Source organism: Ammospiza nelsoni, chromosome 3, assembly GCF_027579445.1.
Source record: "Ammospiza nelsoni isolate bAmmNel1 chromosome 3, bAmmNel1.pri, whole genome shotgun sequence".
NCBI lineage: Eukaryota > Metazoa > Chordata > Aves > Passeriformes > Passerellidae > Ammospiza > Ammospiza nelsoni.
Genome location: NC_080635.1, coordinates 74,165,105 through 74,187,293, shown reverse-complemented (window position 1 = coordinate 74,187,293; position 22,189 = coordinate 74,165,105). Strand labels below are relative to the sequence as shown.

The 22,189-nt window shown below is 43.1% G+C and overlaps 1 protein-coding gene across 1 annotated transcript in view; it reads right to left on the bottom strand.

The window, feature by feature from the left end:
* Positions 1 to 8,700: 8,700 nt before the first annotated feature.
* The window catches only part of LDAH (lipid droplet associated hydrolase), a 113,763-nt gene continuing 100,274 nt past the window's right edge, over positions 8,701 to 22,189 (bottom strand). Inside the window, exon 7 of the mRNA XM_059469130.1 lies at positions 8,701 to 11,778. Within this exon, the coding sequence (XP_059325113.1) occupies positions 11,587 to 11,778 (192 nt within the window). The 3' untranslated portion in view covers positions 8,701 to 11,586. The remainder of the gene's footprint in view (positions 11,779 to 22,189) is intronic.

Sequence of the window (22,189 nt, the reverse complement as noted above, 5' to 3'; positions counted from 1 at the left end):
GTTCACATCCAAGCAAGATGTGTATATATAGTTCCTGGCAGCCCCTGCTGGCTGGTGCCTCTTGTGAGCCTCCACCAAAAAGGTGTCCCGAGACCTGCTCCTGTGGCACTGTGTCCCAGGGGTGGTAATGCCAGTGGCTCCCAGTTCTTGTGGGTATTTTTCATCCAGAGTTGCAGGGAACAAACAGATGTCATCCACCTCATGTCTGGAGGTGGCTGATGGAGAGCAGGGTGACAGGTTGGGTCTTGCAACTCTTCACCCCAGCCCCAGTTCTGGGGCAGTGCCCACTGCTGGGGCTTTTGTCCTGAGCCCAGTGATGGCTTTGCTGATGCTGGGGACAAAAGCAGTGGCTCAGTTGCTGCAGTTCCATGGCCTGGAGCTCAAGGATAAATGAGAGGGGAAGATCTGGGGGGAGCACAGATGTTGCTGCTGCTGGCAATGATGCTGTCCATGGTTTCACCCATTGGGAGCCCAGCCTGGCTCTCCTGGCTGAGGGCACCCCTGGACAGGAGTGTTTGGTGGGGGAGCAAAGCTCATCCCCCCCGAGAGGAGCCCAGAGGTGCTGGGCCTGTGCCAAGTGTGCCAAGTGCCTTCTGTTCCTTTCCTGGGCAAACAACCTCTGGAGGACAAGGGGAGGGCAAAGGATGGAGTTGGCTCCTCTTTCTGCTTCTCTAAGGAGCCAGGGGAGGCAGCTCCCTGCCTGGGACTGCTCCAGGGGGATGGGAATGAGCAGGGCAGGGCTGGAGGAGAGTGGAGCTGGGGGCTTGGGTGGGGAACTGTGCTGCTCCCCCCGAGTGAGTGTATCAGCTGCAGGGCTTGGCTCTCACATTGCTCCTTGCTCCCAGGGGAGAATTTCCAGAGCAAAAGCCACCACTGTCCCCCTTATGAATCCCTGCATGATGACTGCAAGGGCTGCCTCTCCATCCCCAGGCAGATTTGGAGGTTGCACCAAACAGTGGGATTAGTCTTCGGCAGCAACCATCAGAGCCATTTCAAGTGTGTAGAGATTTAGGTTTAAATATTCAGGGAAAAAAGTCACAGAAAGAGTTGTAAAGCTCTGCCCAGGGAATTGTAGTCATCATCCCTAGAAGTGTTCAAAAAGTGTGTGGATATGGCACTTGAGGAGACAGTTTAATGGTGAATTTGGTGATGAAGTGGGGTTGATGGTAGGGACATGATCTTCTCCAGCCTTAATGATTGCATGATTCTGAATGGGAGTGGTGGGTGTGAGAGCCTTTCCCTCTCAGCTGAGTTGTTGCAGCCCTGCACTGTTGGGGCAACACAGGGATGTGTGAGTAGAGGCCATGGAGCAGTGAATCCTGCCTTTGGAGAGGTTGGTGAGGCACTGGCTGCAGGATAGGGGTGGCCCAGCCCAGCCCACATCCCTGGAGCTGCTTCTTCAAAGAACATCATGCTCTAATGCCAAAGGAAAGGCCCAGAAAAATGTATTTCTGATCAGTTGCCTCCTGCCTGAGCTGATTTTTGGGCACATGTAAACTTTATAATTATGAGACTAGAAGTTGAACATGAACAAATATTAATTCAGCAGTCTCAGAGTGATTTTAATGGATAATTATAGGTTCTCAATCTGCAGTATTTATACAACCTTTCCAGTTAAAAAAAAAAAAAAAAACCAGTTTCCATGCAGTGCATATTCTCCTGGAGGATTTGTTTGACCTTGAGCACCATTTTTATCTGCAGGATATAATTACAGTGAAACTAGAAATATTAAGCATTTGCAAAGGACTGTGTATCCATGCTTAACTGGCTCCCTCCTCTCTGACATGGCAATGTAATTGCACAGGAGTAGGGAAACTTGCAGAGTGATCTCATTTGAATTAGAAGCACTGGGGCTAGGATCTGGGGAATTTGCCCAGTTGGGACAGGGACTGACTGGTGTGTGTGCCTTATCTGGGGGTTCTTGGAGTTTGTGCTCAAGCCATTGCCTTCAGGAACAGTCAGAAGCAAAATTACTTTATGCCCTGTTTAACCCTGGTCACCAGGGGTGCTTCTGGCCTAGAAATACTTCCCAAGAATCACAGATTTTATTTTTTTAAGGAAAATTTTATTTTTAATTCTCTTAAAATAGGGGGCTTTTCTAACCATGTGTTGCCCCCTTTTGTTTTTCTTTTACATCATACTTCAAATCCAATCATAGGAAGGAAATCAGTATCCTCTGGCAAAGAGGATTCATATGGAAAAGGGCTTGATGTAGCTTCATCCTGGCAGAGCTGTATTGATCCCAGTGGCCTCGCTCCTGATCAGCACTGGCAGATGGAGCCACATCCTCTTTGTCTCTTGGCTGATGGTTGGCATACCCATGAGGAAAAGGCTGCAAAGGCAAAATCCAGTTCTGGTTAAAAGCAAACCCCAATCCTTGAGCCTTCTGCTCAAGTTTGAGTGCCAGTGGCTCCTGAGTGTGTTGGCACCCCATGGGTTTTAACCCAGCCCTTGGCTGCACAGCTCTCACTGGGCAGTGATTTATCCATCACACTCCCCTTGCAAAACCAACAGCTCCTTTTGCAGTTTAAGCCCTTATCCCACAGGCACTAAAGTGGTGTTTGGGGAGAGTCACCTGCGCTGGCCCCCATGGAGCAGCACACACACACACCCTGCTGCTGGCAGGGAGGGGACAGCACAGGCTGGGGCATCCCTTGGGAACCCCTGGGAATGCAGGTGCCAAGGGCTGCATCCAGGGAAAAGGAGCAGAGCACCTTGGAGGCTGAGGGGCTGCCATGGCTTTGCTTCCAGCCTTAACAGGAGTTTTGTCATGATTGTATCAATGGCAGTGTTTGTAGTTCCATCAAAACCCCAGGACCCACGTTAAGGGGGCAGATACATCATACATGCCAGCCCAGCTCATACTTGTGTTGGGCTAAAACTACTGGGAAATGCTGTGGTTTCCTGCTGAGCATGGAAATCCATGCTGGGTTCTGAAATCCAAGTGCCTTCTTTTTTATCTTTGCTGGGGCAGCAGGGCCATGTGCCAGGGAGGAAAACCCAAAAAGCCTCTTGTGGGGCAATGGCAGTGAGAGCCTGGGCGTTGCACAGAGGCTGCCACCTGGAATGGGCTGTGTGCCCCACATCTGGGTGTGACAGATGATCAGAACAAAGGGCTGTCCCATGGACCTGGTTGGGCAGTTCCACCAAATCACTGCCTGTGTCCCCTCTCCTGGGTGCAGCTGGAATTTTGGGGTGAGTTTTTCTCTCTTCACATCATGCTCTGAGAGGTAGGTGAGGGGATGGGAAGACCTGTGTGGGAAAAAGCAAGGTATTTGGGAGCAGTGTGACTCTGCTCATGACCAGCAGGTGATGTGTGTCCCACTGGCCTCAGAGCAGCTCCCTTGGCATCAGGGGTCCCTTTGTGTGGGGTCAGAATGGAGTGGCAGGAGTAGAGTGGCAGTGTCCCCACTGTGGGAGTGTGTCCTCCATGGAAACCAAATGAGGAAAGGAGCTGGGGAGTGCCTGTTCCATGGGTGGGGTGCTGCTGATGGTCAGGAGCCTGTGAATTTGTGTGGGAGGGGGAGAGCTTTGTGTCTTTCCTATCTTTGAATTAATGGCTGGTACAAGAGCGAGATGTTCCACCAGGCTGGTGTGTGTGACACCTTCAGTTTTGTCATAAGCTGGTTTATGTCTTCCAAGGTAAAACCAGCTACATTCAGTCCATCTGAGCTCTTTGTTCCCAGCACAACAGGTTGTGAGGTACATAGAGGTGCAAAGATGTCTCTGAAAATCACTTTATGTCCTACCAGCCAGTGATCTGGGCCTTCAGAAAATGACAGAAAATTTGGAATTCATGCCGGTGTAGCCCACTGACCAAGGAGACCTCCCTACATCTAAAGGATGTTTTGCATCTTTGCACCTCAAGACACAAATAGCCCTGTGTCTGCTTTTCACTTTCACTGACTGCAGTCCTCAAACAGCCCCTGAATTTTCTGTGTTGGAGAGGAGCCTGGTACAGGTGGTGGTGGGAAGGAGCATGGGCTGGCTGATGGATGCAACATGTTGGACTCTTGCTCTATGGATGGACTAGGGTGGGAAGCTTGGGCAGCAGAGCATTTGCATGGAACTGGTATTGAAAAATCTTAAACCAAAGCCTGATCCATCCCCATCCATTCCATGGATGAAACCAGAACACACATTTTCAATGTTTTTTCAGCAGGTTTTACTCTCCATTTTTCTGTCATCACCACTTAATAGTTCAGTCATACATTTTGTGAGCTCATTTTTCTGCTTTGATACTTGTGCTCGTGCTTTGGGTTTTCAGGATGGGGAGCGTGGAAGCTTGCTGTGGTGTTTGGAGGGGAGGAGGGTGAGGAAGGGAAGGCTGAGGCTCAGCAGCAGGAGGACGTGGTGCAGTGTGTCCCTGTGGTGCAGTCTATCAGTGCCCCTTTGGGCAGGGTACAGAGAGGGGATGGGTCTGGCAGGGTTGAAGCTGGTGAGAGGAGGGGATCTGCTCACAATGGGTCACACACTCAAGTGCCTTTCTGATGGAAGTTGGGAGTGTTTGGGTCTCTCCTCCCCTTCTCTTTGCCACAATATGAGCCTGTGCTGGTGCCACCCTGGTCTCCATCATCAGAGGAATGAAACCCAGAGGCTGGGCCAAGCCTCCCTGGGAGCTGTGGCATTGGTCACAGTTTTTGGGGAGATGGTAGTGTTCCCTGTGGGGTTTCATTCATTTCCTCCATCATGCCTTGGTGAAGAGAGGGGAGGAGAACAGTAGGGAATAAACAGGAGGCAGAGCTTAGGGCTGTTTTGCTCCCAAGCTGGTCATCCCAGGGAGCTGTGTGCCAGGAACTGCTGAGGACCAAGGGGCTCCCAGAAGCTCAGCCAGCAGCAGCAGCGTGGAACAGCATCCAGAGGCCAGGAGAAGGGATGGTCACACAGGGATGGGCCAGGCTTTGGTCCTTGAAGGTGCCAGAGTTGCTGTGTAGGAAGTGATCAGCTGGGATGGGGCATTTTGTAGGAGCCGCTCACCCTGTCCTTGCCCAGGGAGGGGGTGATCATTGTGCTTACATCCATCCCACCTGCTGTGAGTGATGAACCTTTAAAGAAATGTCTGAGTTCCTGAGGTGCTGAAGGTGCAGAGCTCCCACATTTCAGCTTCAGCTGAAGCCAGGTTTGTGCAGTGCCTGTGCAAATGGAGCTCCCACAGCCTGAGGAGCAGCCAGGGGCTGTGCCCACCGGGAGTCACCAGCTCTATCCAGCTCTGCAGCTCCACTGGGAAAGCTGGTGGAGATGCTGCTCAAAGGAAATGGACACTGGTCTGTGCAGCACAGACCTGCTCTGCTCCTGCTGCTCCCTGTCTCAGATGAAGCAGGGAGCAATGTTGATCCAGTTTGCCCAGTCCCTTTGTATCTCATCACTGTTCTCTGTTTCTGGAGTCAAGTCAACATTTTCTGGAGTTCCTCTGACAAAACGAGCCTCTCTGCTGGTCAGTCGTGGTTTTATTTATATGTTCTTTTCTTTGATTTGAAAGGAAAATATTAAAAAATTAAAAAGTTTCCAACAGCTGTATTTCTAGTAGTTATGATTCTTGAAGCAATACTCATATCCCTGTGTGTGCCTCTGAACTATCCATGTATTTGTGCAGCTTTTTCAGGTCTGGATGTGTGAAATATCTCTGAAGAAGATAGCTCTGTGCGTGATGGTGTAAATGCATTGTTTGTATGTATCTAAAGTTTAAATAGATTGTACATATGGGATTGTAAATGAACTGTAAACAGCAATCTATATTTTCTTGAATATATTATATAGCAGTATATATTTGTTAAATAAATATTCTTGTATACTCTTCAATAACCTTTTTAATATTTTGTACAGATAAGTTTATTAAATATTTTATTGATAAATAGACCTCTGCAAGATTTTCTTTTGATGACATGTGCTTGTGTCCTAAAACCAGATGTCAAGAGCAGCCTTTGTAAACCACCTTTATTCCTTGGGTTACCTAAGGTGTTAAACCAAAAATGAAATACCCATTCATTTTAAACTGCCTTCCAGGGAAGCCACAGGTATTTTCCATTAAATAGTCACAGAACAGTGAGTGTTTGTGATGGATTTATCATCAAATGTACATCCTTTTTCTTCCCCGTGTTTCTGAATAGTGTTCACCTGCCATGATGAGAAGCTATCCAGCTCCAGCCAGCCAGCCAGGATTCCCTCCATCAACCTGGACAAGAGGAGGCTCCATGGAGGCCTCATTGTGGACTTCAGTGCCTAAAGGGCGGGTTGTAAAAAAGTGGGAGAGCAACTTTTTACACAGACAGATAGTGATAGGACAATGGGGAATGGTTTTAAACTAAAAGAGGAGAGATCTAGATTGGATATTAGGAGGAAATTCTTTTCTGTCAGGGTGGTGAGGCACTGGAACAGGTTGCCCAGAGAAGCTGTGGATGTCCCATCCCTGGAAGTGTTCAAGGACAGGCTGGACTGAGGGTGAGGTGCTTTAGCAGGTGCTCCTGCAATGGACATCACCCAGGTGCCTTGGAGACAGAGAGTGAAGGCAATAGGGATTATGGCTCTCTCCTACATCCCTAAGCACACAGTACTGTGAACATGCAAGTGTGGAGTAAGGCACATTTGGAGGCATGGAAGGCATCAGGTTTGTGTTTTAGACATAGCAAACCAAACTCAGCTTTCAAGACCCAGAAGAAACATGGAGAACTGAGCTGGAGTGAGGCATGGTCATTTCTATTCCCAGTGCACACTGAATGACTGACCAAGCAGGACCCACCTTTTGGTCAGTGTTCTGCATCCCCACATGCCCATTTTTTGGTGACACTAACCTAAGAGGAGATCTTTTGGCAAAGCTTCTCTGGGCAGGCAGGCAGGATGGCATTTTGCCCCTGGCCCACTCTGTGAGCATTTTACAGGAATGTGCTATCCTAACAAGCTATTTTCAACAGAGCAGTGAAGGGTGAGAGCAAATGGTTGTTCACAGGCATTGCACCACATCTTCCCTGAAACCAGTGGGAGTGGTGGGGTTTGTGTTCAATGGTTTTCACTCCACAGCACTGCAGACTACTCAAGGGATCGACAACATAAACTAGGCAGTGTGTAACTGAAGAGAAATCAAAGGCACAGCAAGGACAGAGGAGATGTCCAAGGTCAAACATGAATACAACAGAAGAAAATGCATAGCATTGGTAAAACAGGACAGGATCTGAATTGGGGCTTAACCATTCTGGATACTTAAAATCCCATGGGTTTACTTTGTGGGTGAAAATACAAGTTCTTTCCTATAATCACCAATGAGTTGCTGTACCCCCTTCACAATGAGAGCATGTTAGGACATTAAAACATTTATGTCCTGAAAATGGCATTCCTGCGTCCTACAAGTTAGATCAGAACAGTGGAATACTTTCCAAATTTTAAGGGTGCTGGTTAGGGAAGAGGACTAGATGAGTCTTGCCATTAGGAAAGCCTGTTTTTCCTAATTCTAAGTTACCTCATCCCATGGATTCCTTCTCAGTGTATGAAGCACAGTATTTCCGAGTCTGGGGGCTTTGTTGAAGATGTTCACAAAGGAGGAGAGCAGGAGGCCCCCCTCCTTTCCTCCTTCAGTGTGAATTGCTTCAAACAGGATGGAAAAGATCTTTGAGTGCCTGACTGGCAAACCCTGCAATTAGGTACGTCAGTCAGATGTTTTAAACAACACCTGTATTTTATTAGCTGCTGCAAACTACTTTCTGCAACACAACTGTTCTCCTGCAAGCACATTCCTGCAAGAGGCAAAACCCAGGCTGTTGACTATCAGCTCAAGCACTCTGAAAGAGTTTTTAATGAAATCCCTCCCTGCCTGTCCCATCTGAGCACGAGTGTCAGCCTGTTCCAGAACTTCTGCCTGATGCTACCGAGAGCAGCGATCGCTCCTGGCAGCTGCTTGTGCTGTTACTGCTGGGTTTGCTGCTCGTGCTCAGCCCCCATCAGCTGTTCCAGAAATATATGCTGTTTTAATAGTTCCTGGTCACTCACAAACGCTCTCTGGATCCTTATTTTGTAAATGTGCCAGGAAAGAGAACATTTGCCTGCAAGTGAAGAGCCTCAGAAACTTATTGTAGTTGGGAGTCTGAGCACGACCTGTGATACAGAGTAAAACAAATCTCTTGGGTCTTGTGAGTCTATCCAAACCCAGTAATAGTTTGAGTGACTTTAAAATGATAACATTGAACATCTTGTTTAAAGTCTTTGCTGGCAATTAGCTGGACCAAAGAAAGGGATGGGGGTGGATGCACATATAAACCCATTTTCTGTAAAATAAATACATAAATGACCTCAGCTGCAGAGAAGAGATTATCTGCTGTGGCTCATGTATGCAATCTGTCTCTGTGAGTCAAGAATCTGGTGTTTAGCTTGGAGTCCAACTCCAAATTCTTCACCATAAACACTGGGCAAGCACTCATCCAGCTTCCTGAAGGGACAAGCCTCACTGATCCACACACTCTATAGCTCATTCAGAGCAGCAAACATGGAGCTGGAAGCAGCAAGGGGAAACTGATTGATTATTTTGGAGAGGCTCTGGATAAAAATGCTTAAGAGAGTCAGGTGCCTACCACCCACGGATTTTCTGTGCACTTGGCAGATGTCTGCATTGCATGTGAAATTTGGGGTCTGGAAAGTATTTTTTTAGATTTTGTATGCATGAAGTAATAAAGGAGCTGAACTAGAACTAAACAAGTTACCAAACAAAGACTCAAGTTACATTTTACCATAAATTTCTTTATTTTTGTTATTGGAGCTGTGTACTTTTATTAAAAGGTATCGATCTAGCAAAACACTTGCACATGAGTCAAAGTCACTGCACTAGCAGGGTTACTTGTGTGGTGAGAATCAAGCACAGATGTGGATGACAGTGAGTAGGTGCTACAGCTTACAGTCAATATATTTGTGATAGGTTTTCCAAGAATTCTTAAATAGTCTAAAACAGGCAAAAACCACACTGTGTTTTCATGGTAAATTGGCACATTTGGACCACAAGCACTTTTGACACTCTTTGCCTGGGGTGACAATGAACACCATGGGCTTCTGAGGAGCTGGATTCTCACTGCGTGGGATCTGCTCCTCTCAGGAAATACAGCTGTGGAAAGTAGGCCCATGTGTTTTAGCAATGAACAGAGTAGCAAATTTTCAGATCTTTGCCTTACAGTAACAGCTTCTAGGCAGAAGGTAGCAATTGAATCAATATGGTTTTTATTTTTAATACTAGAGAAAATTCTTTTAAGAAAATTGTAAGGCATTCTTCTGCAGTAGATCTGGTCATCACTGACCAGACCTAATCTCAGTTTAGGTCTTAATGCAGTTAGGATTTAGTATAATGGATTAACTTTTGTATAAAAGGCATACACAAGTCAAGTACAAGTATTGCTAAATTAATTCCTCATACAAAGTATACTCATAATGCACTGTAAACAACTGCTTCTCATAGGTGCTTCAGTTTCCAGGCTGTAGTAGCTGCTTGTCATCTTTGGTTAATGCAAGAATCTGTCTGGTCTCAGGAGATCCACTACAACAGCTGAACTCCCACAAACTGGGTCTTTGTCCATTCCCTGACTCCACATACTTCAAAGAACAAATGTTTTGTTCAACCACACCAATGTGCAAACCAAAACAACCAAGTGAGCTGTGATTTTTATGCTGCTGACATACAGACAGGTGCACATGCACATATATGTGTACATTAAAGTATCTCCACCTATGGGCACATCCTCCCTGGCTCTGCCCCAGGGAAAACCTCAGCCAGCAGATGCAGGGAGCATCTGCCACAAGGCCATCCAGCTGGGATGATCCCAGCATCTGGGGACTATCACACACACACACACAACTGTGGATTTCTGCAGTGAGCACAAGGATTGTTTTGATCATGACTGAATATGGACCTGTAAAGATGGAAAGTCCTGTGACTCTCCAATAGGCAGAATCAGTTGCATGGGCAAAGTCTCCTCACTTTGAGTGCGTCTGGTTCCTCCCCACGCTGCTGAAACTGTGCTCCCAGTGTTCCTGCCCCACTCATCATGGCCATTTCATTACGTGGCAGTGTGACTGGAAAAACCACTGGCTAGTCTCAAAAGCTAAACTAGTTTCTGATACAGAGAAGGTCACTTAAATCCAGTGTCAGTCTGCAGGTTTGAAAACTAGTCCCAGATATCCAGGAACTGAACTCTATCACAAGCTGCTCTAAATATTAGTGAAAGGTTCAAGGGGGTTTAGAGAGCAGTGGAAGGGGTGTGTATAATTGTGTAAGAAAACAAAGCAACTAACTGATCTCTGCATCACAGAGAACATTCTCCAATACCATTCTCACATGTATCAAAACTGGTAATAAATCATGTAAGTGAGATACTAAGTGCATCATCTAAATTAATCTTTTTGCAAGGACAGGACAGGACCTCCCCTGACTACTCTATAGTGTTTTGCTTATTTATAAATGTCTTTATGAACTCCACAGGGAGACTTTTTCACAGGTTCATGGCTAGAAAGCTTTTCCTGATTACACTTGGCTCTGTTCCCCTTACTTGCAATATTTTCATTTCTAGCTATTCCCTGCAACTTCTTTTGTTATCACAACTGGTAGGAGGCTTTTTTCTTTTTTTTTTTTTTTCCATCTGTAAAGGAAAGGGTTCACCAAATGTGAGGAACAGGGAACTTGTCAGCACCATGCAAGGGTCTGGTTCTCAACAGTAACATTCATGCCATGTCATGGGTGCAGCCATGGCACAGTAACAGATGTTTTCTGATGGTGAACGTACCTAATTTGTGGCTTGGCAGAAAATTTCATACTTCAGTCCTTAAAGCAAAGAACTGAAATTTAGACATGCCTCAAAAGTGGTTCAATTCTTTAAAGTTGCTGAGCAAGCACTGTTCTCATGGACTTCATTAGGAGACCTAGGCCACCTAGAAGTTGTTATACATGGATTCTGCAATCCATTTTAACTTTTAAATACTGGCATTTTTTGACCAGTGTACTTTTCCTTCTCTACAGTCAACTGAAAAATGAAACACTTGGCCATGTTCCAGGTAAGAGATCCTTATATATTCCCTTGCTGAGCAGTCACAGATACCTCACAGCATTTCTAATACCCTGTGGAGTCCTGGCAGTGCCCCAAACCCACGGTGAGACTTGGAGAAACTGCACACCTGATCTCCACATCTTCCCTGAACCCATCCCAAACTCAGCCTGACCACCGACCCCCTCTGACCCAGAGGAGACAAGGTCAGGGCTGCCCAGGACCATTGCCAGGACCCACCCACATGCTGACACTTCTGCAGCAGAGAGTGGGGTGGGAGCAGCTCAGGTGCAGTTGTGTCAGCATTGTCTAAAGTGCCAGCAGACAATAAATATTCCACCCTTTGCCATGTCTTCCAGAGTCCTGAAGACTCAGGATGAAACTACATAAGCACTGAGTCAATAAAATTATACTTTGGACCAGCCAGTCTCTCTTTAACTTCCTCTAAAACATCTCAATAGAAAACAAGCCATAATCTATAGTAAACAGAAAAAAAAAAAAAGACAGACTCTCTCACAAAAAAAATTTACACGTTCACAAAATAATTACATCTTTTTCTTGTTGATCACTGAATTAGTGTTTATAATTTGGTCAGATCATCCTGTAGCCAGTCTGTGATCATGGCAGCCATCTCCTTGCTGGCATCGAGCACGAAGGCGTGGCGGAGCCCCTTCTCACAGAGCCGGATGTCCCCGTCTGGAAAATCCATTTTGATCTCGTCGTAGTAGTGCTGTGGACACCAGCTGTCTCCAGTTCCATAGTAAAAAATCAGCTAGGAAAAAAAGCACGTCAAATAATCAGTGTGGAATGTTACTGATGGAGCAACCAATGCAATAGTTTGGAAATAAGTAATGCATCAAATCCTCAGATACGCTGTGAGGAATAGCAGACTGGTACTTCTTGGTTGTTTCCAGGTCTGCAGGTATGATGAAGACAATTAAATGCTCTGCAAAATTGTGGAACACAATAGAGGTTTAACTCTGAAAACAGAAATCTGCTGATGAAAGCCTGGCTGACTTAGTAAATTTCTTATTATGGCTCAAAACATGGAGTTGTCCATGAAGTGCCCCCCGCAAGCAGCCCAGCTGTTGTGTTTTTCATAGCTGTTAGCAGTTTTCGTGTTAGCTTTCCAGCTACTTTAAAAAAGCAATCACCAGGCACAACTTCACCTATATTACATTGCTCAAATCCCCATCCAACGTGACCTTAAATTTTTTCAGGGCTGAGGCATCCACCACCTCTCTGGGCAACCTGTGCCAGTGTCTCAGCACCCTTGCTGTGAAAACACCTCCTACCGTCAGTCTGAACTGATCTGCTTTCAGTTTAAAACCAATGCCCCTTGTCCTATTGCAACAGGCCTTGCTAAAAATTTTCTTATATTCCTATTTTTCTTACAGGTCCCTTTAGATACTGGAAGGTGCTCTAAGGTCTCCTGGAGCCTTCCCTTCTCCAGGCTGAACAGTCCCAACTCTCTGTCTTATCCTTGTGAAATGCTGCCTGTGTGGAGTGCAGGCACCTCCCAGAGACCAACAAACAACTTTCTTCTGGGTTGTAACATGGAATTAAAATTCTGCAAAAGTCCATTTTGCTTTGATTTTGCCCAAATAACCCTGGCTGATGACATACATGAAGCAGGTGCTACCTGTCCTAGAGCCCACCTAAACATGAAAGTTGTAAATTCCAGGAAAATGCCATCTTCACGGAAGTGACTTTTCTCTCTGTCAGAAGCAGTGAATGTCACATTTCCCCAAGTCATCACTTCTCCTCATTTTCAGCTCAACTTTGCCTGCTATAGCTATGCTTTTCGACTTCTATAAAGTATATGAGGGGGAATTAGTTTTCTGGGAGAGAGTAAAAAACCTGTGGATTTCAGAGTGTACAAGAACAAGATTAATGGGGAGCACTCTTCATACTAAAATGTTCGAATGCAGGTACCAGAAGGATGCTGATTGCTCAACACATCACACACAGCTTGGCCCAATTCCATTATTCACATTTGTTTCATATTTCATTTCTGTACTTCAGTGAATAATTGAGCAATGCTAACATAAATTAGGGGACAAGAAGTTTTCCTTTCATCACAAATATCTTCAATTCCATCATTTTTGTAGCCATGTGGAATATAAATAAATGGACCCACTGGGGTAGAGGTGGGCTAAGAGCCCAGACTGCATTTCACAAACTATTACAAGGTTTTGTCTAACTCACTTTTCTCTTGCTGAAGTTTGCCCAAATCTTGTACATTATTGACTATTGGCCATATCCAAAATATAGTATCTCAGTTGCACAGACACCAACCCCAGTTATACTTCTATTTCTGTGCAAAACATAGAACATAAACCATCCCATATTAACAAACATTACTGGTTTCCTTTGTCACTCACTACTTGCTGAAAACAAGGTGTGTGTTGTTTGCTCTAGCAGAAAATTTCTTTTGATCTTGCCTTCAATTCATCAATCACAAGATATCAAACTAGCAAAAGTTCTTCAGAAAAGCCAATGTAAAATGTCCAGATGCACTCAGGCCTTTTGGAAGCAAAACACCTGACCAAATTATGTTCAACCCTGGGCTCCATTACCAACAGATACAGAACTAAAGATTATGAAACTGAGGGGGAAAAAAAGCAATGCAGCAGCTCCAATTTAATGGAGTAGTCCTTGAAATGGTTAGATTTTTTGAAAGGCAAGTTACAGAGACTCATCACACAATCATTTAGAAAAAGATGAAAAGCCATTTAAACTTACAAAGGTGGATGAAATACTTGGCTTAGTCTGCATGGACTGTGAAATGGGCTCTTCTCCAGGTAGGGTTGTAAACTTGAGAACTCACAGATTTGAAAATGCCTAAATGGAAGATTTATGTGCATTCTTAGCTTGCCCCTGGTATATTTGCACTGCAGTTTAATCTTTCACTGCATGATCCAAAGGATCCTTGATTCACTCAATCCAATGACAGGATGATATTCAGCTGATGAGCTGCTATTTGATAGTATTTTTCATTTTAAATTCTGTGTGCGGTCTGGGGATTTATTTACTACATATTTCATGGTTTACAGACAGGATTTATTTTCTTTATGCTCTGCATTCCTCTGGCATGCACTACTACAGGATTCACATGCTCACATTTATTAATTTAGTTTTGCAGCACCTTAGTGGCAATTTTTATCTTCATTTTGCAGGAGGAGCACAGAAATTAATGTCAAACTACATTTATTAATATGAAAGCATGCAGTGTAGAGTGAAACACCTCAAGCTGGTTTTCCAGAGTGTGCAGCATTACACAGTATCAACTGTACTCAAAGAACAGCACTCCTGGACTGCTTTTGCAGGTGTTCTGAAACACTGTTTATCTGTCTGTAATACACATTTCAAGGTCTTAAATGAGATATTCAGAAAAATGAGAACAAACTGTGACTATCTATGAAAAATATTGGTGACTTCACCAAGAGCCTATTCTCTTCAAAGTTTAGGTGCCTTTACCATCAGCTTACTCCCTTTTACTTCAATAGGCATTTTACCCCTTCTGCCACAGATGAGCTTGTACATCCAGCATGCTGTCTCCTCCATTACACAGCTCTTTTGGTTAATGAAGGAAGAAAAAGGGATGTTTTAATGAAAGCTCAGTGCTGCATACTTACACAAAAGGTGTCTGAATTGAGGTCAGTGCTCCCCAGCTGTGAAATGCTTGGTAATGCAGCTGGTTTTAGTAGAACCTGTGTGTACAGTCTGCTGGGCTTTGAGGAGGTAAACCAAACCTCAGCTATTTCACATGTGGCACCTACAAGTGCTGCCAACAGTGTCAACACCTCCAGATTTGCTGCTTTAGGCCTCTGTTCCTTAAGGTCAAGGTGTAATTGAAAGAAGCAGCACTGTCAGCTTCTGGCCAGAGGAGCATGGGACACCTTCCTCCTGCTGTCACATTGGAGGCATCCAGCACAGAAATTAATGATTTAGTTTGAAAATCTACGGTGTGTTTTTGAAGCAAATGTCCAGTTTGTCCATATTTACCATACTTTGGTTACCCTACTTTGGACCACATGGAGTCCTTCCAACTGAAACTAAAGCAAAGATGCTCTTCAGGATCACACTTAAAAACCTCCAGTCACCACTGGACATTTAGTCAACTGTTGGTACCTCAGGATCTGGAACACCAAGTCCTCACTACTTGCTATCCATCTTTACAAATTCTCTTATCTTGTTCTGCTTCTGTTCTTAAGGCAAACATAGTAAAATGGCATCTGCTGAGAACAAGAACAATAAGATTTTGGAAATTTAGGTTCCATTACAACCAGAAAAGGGCAGAACTTTTACCAACTACTGGTCTTGTTGTCCAGTCATTTGCTCACTCTTTACAGGTGACGTTCAGTGACCCTTTCTGGTCTCAAGACTGCCCTACACCCACTTTGGTTCTTTATTTTAGTTTTATTCTCCATATCTCATTATTTCCAATTGGTACTACTTCTGCTTCTTGTTCTAGTCCCCCATTCTTGCCCTACAAAGTCCAGATTTTAGTCTCCTGGGTCCTCCACCTCGTTTTGAGTCCCCACTCCAACTCTAGTTGTTTTTTCTAGAGCCTATACTCCTGGCACTGTTCCTCAAGCATCTCTCAGAGCAGCAGTTGTTCCTGTCAAGAGTGCTGCGTTCAGTTCAGCATAAAAACATCTATGTAGAGGTGACTGTACTGTGGTGTTTACATGTGTACCAGGCACCACAATTTCCATCACACATTCAGGAAAGATGGCTTTGCTCGGGTAGTTCCAATCCACCACCTCCTGTAGCACCAGAAGCTTTCCTTTGGCCAAACAAACACAGCCTTTGGTTCTTCCTGCCTCCTCCTCCTCCTCCTCCTCTCTGTTTGCTGCTCCCTCACCAGTTACCTCTTCACTAGCTCAGCATGTGTCTCCTCTACACTGGAATGAGAAGCTTCCCTCTCCAAGCTAGGAACTGCCACCATGAGAAAACAGTGCATTTTCCCTGAGCTTTATTTGCAGACATTGTAGAATCCTTTGGACTGAAACAGAACCAGTCAAAGTAGGACAGACACGTGTGTCATACATGCAACGAAGTAAGGTTTCTGTCTGTTATAATCAACTAAGAACAGTTTTTAAACAAGATTTGGGGAACTTGATTTGATGCTGCAGTTATTTTTCCTGCTTATTTCATGTGCAGGTGTTGGTGTGTGCACTCTGTCCATGTGCCCACAACTGCACATCCAAAACTTTAACAGAAGTGATTTTTAATTTCAACTTCTTCCTTATTACTGGATTATGAGAAAGAGCAAGACTGCAACCAAGGTGTAAATTTTCAGTGATCCAGATGTTGGTACAGGGCCTAGGAAACCTGACAGCTACTTGACTGCCATTTATGAGATTGACCATCTCCTTTCGAATAACAAAATGTATCTGTTCTTTGCCTGTGTCACACACAGACAAGAAATACACAGATTTTAAAATGTCCCTCTCTTTCCTAATACATTTAAGCAGCACAATTTTAGATATATTTAAATGAAAGTTTCCAGAATCCATCTTCGCATCTTAATTTTAACACCAGGAGCTTTGCTATTGCAGCAGGCAGGCAGGAATAATTAACAAACCATGTGTAACCAGAGGCACATGGGATCTCCATTAATGTAGAGAACACTGGCATGCAATATATGGCCTGCATGGATCTGTAAAATGCATATTTTCCTGTGGATGGTGGATGGCTGTAAAGACATCCTGAGTCAGCACAACCACTGCACCAGCAATGGAAAGCTGCTGCCAATCCAAGCATTCAGAAATGATGAGTCAGGCCCCCAAAATAATTAGACTAGCTTAAAAATAAACAGATTTGCAAAATAATAAATAGGAAGTTCTTTCTGGTTTTGCTGTGGGCTTAAACTTTCCAATATTTGCATTTTTTTTAAACTTTTCTGCCATGAGGGTGAGAGGATTATCTTTTATATTTTTTCAATATTGAATGGTGAGACTTCCAGGTATTCCTGACTCAGAAGGGAAATGGCACCTACCACTGGACATGACAAAGACTTTATGATTCCTGATGCAATATCCTGCTTGCTATGAGTGACTAAAACATGTCCTCCTTCAGGATCTGCTGATCCTGAAGGCACAGTGAAGGGCACGTGGGCTGTCTTTGCCACCATTTCAATGCTGCATTTGAAATAGTTATGCAATTTCTAAACTCCAAATAGTTTTAAAATAACAGCAGTATTCTTAGATGGTGATTTATCATTAAATGGCTCAGAAGTATTTTCAGCCTTAGCTTCTCTAAAATGAAACACAAGTCCAAATAGTGCTCTGTCAGCCTCATACCCTGTAATATGGTATTTGTACTCTGACACTGCACAATGATGGCAGCTGCTAAGTAAACATCAGAAGGATCTGAGATTTGTATCAACAGGATGTTTACATTTTAAAGAGTTTCTAAGAAAATAATAAAGATTTCCTGCAGTTGACTCCATTGGCACTTGTTATAGTATGTATGACAGTTCACAGAAGTGAATTACAGAGAGATTTCTTTTTCTGCCTCTTCTGTAACTGTCAAAGACCAGCACTGAAAAAAAATTAAAAAAAAAGTTAAAATATATTAATTGAATTTTTTTCTATTTCTCTGTAATTTGGTGCATGTTATAACAAATTTAGGATCTTATTACATAGGCAGGCACCACTGCAGCTGATGGCCAAAGTGAAGGACTGATCTCTGTGGATATAAAGGAGTGGCATACGTGCAATAGCAGGACTGCCCTAGTGTCCTTGCTGAAATCCTTGTCTCTGATACATTCACATGTTATCAGTATTACTCCCACATGCATTCACTGGCTGCTCCAGCAGCTTCTCTCTGGGTGACATCTCTCAACAGTAACCAGTTTTATTTGTTCTTGGATGAAAACTAGTTTAAAAGGCATTATCCCAGAATTAATTTTAGTTTCAACCAAGGTTTATAGAAAATTACTTAGCTTCTCTGGAATTATGAAAGTGTCTCCACCTTAGCCTGCCAAAAGAATAGGGGAACAGACTGGTTTGGGACATACTTTTTTAAAATTTGCTTCAGTTGTATTTTGGCTTCTGGGAATTCAAAGAGCTGGCATTGCCTTAGGAAGCCCTAAATGCTTTGGGATATGGTTCTCTGAGATACCATCTCTTTCCCTTGTGATGCTGCCATGGTTGAGATCAGCCAGTTTGATGGTAAGGTCCTGGGGAACTTGCTTGTCAGCTTGTTTTATCAGAACTGGGTTTTCTCAGCTTTCCAAGGGCAGTGTGAAGCCCAGTGTTTTCAGCTGGACTGTTTGGAGAAAAGGCAGTTGACAATCTGGGGTCCTGATGCTCTTTAAATACCCACCTGTAGGACCTGCAGTGAAGGTGGAATGGGTAGTTCAAGTGCTTGTGCTGAGTTTATTTAACATAATGGTGGCCAGTGTTGTTAAGCCAGCATAAATAAAAAACAAAACTAGCTTCCCTGTCTATAAAGGAGATGAAGAAACATTTTGCTATCAGAAAAATTAAGATGCAGTCCCTTAGATGGGGCTTGATGTAGTGGCTATTTTGCATGTGATTCCAGGTGTGTGAGGGCTCTCCCTAGTGAGAATATTCAAGTATTCTCACACAGTTTTCATGCCTTTATCAATGTTGAGACTTGGTAAATCAACAAAGGGAAGGAAAAGGGCTTCTCTAACTCTGCTGCAGTTTATTATCAACACGACTGGCTGCTCTGCACAAAGACCCATGAGATCAACAGAGACCACTTTTATTTCCACTTTCTCACAGATAATGATGGGTCAAACTCAATGCAAAGTAAAACTGTGCTTTTAAAAAGGATGCCGAGAATTTATCAACAAATCAGAGTGATTAACTTATTTATATTATCTATGTTACTTTTAAAGACTTAAAAGCATTTTGAGGGTATATATTTAGATGTGTCAGGAACATGAACATTTCAGAAGTCAAGTCTGTATAAATACCAAAATAAAAACAGACCTGAAACCCTTATTTAAGCAATACTACTGCTGGGACAGATTCTTCCAACTGTATTTACTGCAAGCAGTTTTTCCCTCTGAGTATCAGCCTGACACTCTGCATTCACTAGGACTTAATCTAAGTCAAACGTCTCCTACAACAGCAGGACCAGAATCTGGCTGTAAAAGGCAATGCTCCCCAGTGGGAAGCATTGCAAAGGGGAACTAGGAAATCAAGGGGTAGTAAGGGGTTGATGGTAACTTTTAAATATTCTTCAGAAGGCTGGGGAAATACTGCTATCTTTGCTCACTGTGTGCAGCACACACCTTGTACTCACACCAAAAATTTTGGAAATTCTTGTCATCTCTCGTTTACTAGAATACCTCACAACACAAATGATGGTAACAGACACTCAGTTACAGAGTACATGAAACATCACAGGTAAGTATATAGCGGTACACTGACTTTTTAAAATGCCCACTGGGATCCTTTTCCACCAAGGAGAGAAGCTGCTGATCCCTGATTAGGCATTCTGGGCACTTCAAAGAAAAGCTGGTTCTTCTGGTTAAATGACAGGGCCACCAAAATCCCCAAGCAGATGTGCAACTTCCCTGGCTTCAACTCTGCACCTCCAGGGAGGGCAAGCCAAAAAGGATGTGAGATCAGCCAAAAAAAGAGGTGTTCTTGGCTAGAGAGAACACTTTGCACCTATTCAGAAAGAGTGTTTGGAAGGTTTTTCACAAATGTAGGCAAGCACCTCACTCACCCTGTGGGCAGGCCAAGTATTTGTAGCATTCTTTTAAGCACGTACCTTCAGATCATGCTCCTGTCACTGGGAATCACTACTAACCCACATGGATGTCCACAGAGACTCAAACAAAAAGACTAGGAAACATCAAAACAGTTGCTTCAGGGGTCAAATAGTTCTTGGTTGCTTAGTTTAAAAAAAAATTCTCTAGCAAGGACAGTTTTGCAAAAGAAAAGCCTAGCACTTCTCTGTGGAGAGGAAATACTTCATTCTTCAGCCTTTATTCTAAACCTCTGCGGGTCACTGTTTAGTTGATACTTTTGGAGAACATATTATCTATGGTATCATTGGTGTGATATAAACTTGCACTGCTTTAAATTCTAAATACACCACTGGAATAAGCACAAAGTAGTAAACATAGACTTCATTAATACAATTTCTTCAAAACTGTATTTCTTCCCCACTTAATCATCTATAAGGTCTATAAGCCACCTACAATACAAACTTCCACAGTTTGAGTGAAAATAGGTTAATATGTTGATAAATTTCCAGTTTGTAACTTTCTTATCAGACAACAGGTTGGGTTTTTTCATCTTTGTATCTCTACTTCAGATGTTTCCTGTCTTTTTCCTTATGCAATCAATGCAACTGCTACACCAGACCACTGGCAAAAAACTCAAGAAACATATAAATGTTTTTGGATTAACATGCCAACCAAAAGAATCCTGATTTGCAGTTGGAGGAGGTGGTTTATCATCTTAAAAAATTATGAACCACTACAAAAGTTCACTGATTCAAAAATTGCTGAACCCTGTGGAAGCTCTTCAATGGATTTAAAAGGGCTTTGGAGCAGATCCTACATTTCAAAATAGGACTATTGTGTAATACACATGGACTAATGAACCAGATACATCTCTCAATAAACACAAAATCTGAGGGGTGATTATTTTAAGAGGGGTTCTTCTGTAAGCACCTAGTTTTACGTTTTCATGCAATTATCTTCTTGATTCATATAAGGTTATATTTATTATAACAGGTTTATATGCTTAGAAAAAGAGTCAATAAGGCTAAGTCTTAAAAGAGAGCAATAAACAGGACACAATGCAAACTTAAAAATCTAAGTTCTGTAGAGAATCTCTATAAGGAAATATCATTGTCCATTCCAGGCATGCTAGTGAATGCCCAATACATCCATTTTCCTCTGCCTTTTAAATTTTTTTTATTCTGTTTGTAAAAGCTTCATGATGCCTAGTGCTGATCCATCTTTTAAGAACATGGAATTACACCCACTTCCTTTTGTGCAGGAATTACAATAAACTTCCTCTAGTTCAGTAGTATCTTTGCCTCCAGCTTCTGCTAGGAAAGGGAGTTGGTGTTATTACAGTGAAAGAACACAGGTAGCTCAGCTTAGACATGATCAGCTAATAATTAACCTCCAGATCTGAGGAAATCTTTTATCAGTATCCCTTACCTTATTTGTTTGGATTTTCTGGTTTATCACAACCCCCCCATGTCACTGCAATATGAAGCTCAAACTCCTGTACATCCATGTACTGCTTGATCTGGACAAATAGTTTTAGACAATATTTCAAAGGCTCTATCATATATTACTTTGTTAGAAGACAGGTCTCCATCCTCCTCATACAGTTCCACGGCTATCTAATGTGCACAAGTCCTGACTTTAAAATAGTTTAAGTGAAAAACCTCATTTAATTATCCAAACAATATTCCAGCTCTCATTCTTTCAACATAAATCCAAGCAATTAACTTTGTTAGACTAAGAATCCGCAGTCTGGTGATAAAATTTCTCCTGGTCCCTAGCTAGTATTAATTATAGTTAAACCTGGACATGGAAACATTGGAATAATTTTGTGTCTCTTCTTTCAGATCACAGAATGCAAATAAGATCCAGAAATAACTTTTCTATTCCACAGCAGCTGGCAAAGTCAGGTGTTAAGATTGGATTTTACCATATGATCACAGAGACTACTAAACAGTATAAATTTTTTGAAGTAACAGCTTGCCAGTTCTATAGCAACTTGGACTATAGTTCCTGTTTTTATAAACTTCCAACCTTTATATGTTAAGCCCATTTTTATTGTCAATACTCTTCAAATTTAACATGATGCCAACTGAAAATTTTTCCCTTAATTCTTACATTCCCAGAAATTACTAGAAGATGAAAAAAGAGAAGCATTTAGCTTCACTTTAAGACTTGCTTTTTCTTCAGTTAGCTAACTCTTACAAGCTTGCTTCAGCTTTTTTTTTTTTTCTTGAGTATGTTTGCCACACATGGATGAGGACACAGAAGAATCAATAAAAGAAAGTTGACACAGGTTTAAATCAGCTCCTGCCTGCCAAGGCCATGCTTAGATTGACAGAGTCAAAAGCACAGATGGAGCAGACTAGGACACCTGCAAACTTTACTGTTAGCTATGGGCCTTCATTCAGTACAAGAAATCAGAATTTTTGTAATGTGCAGC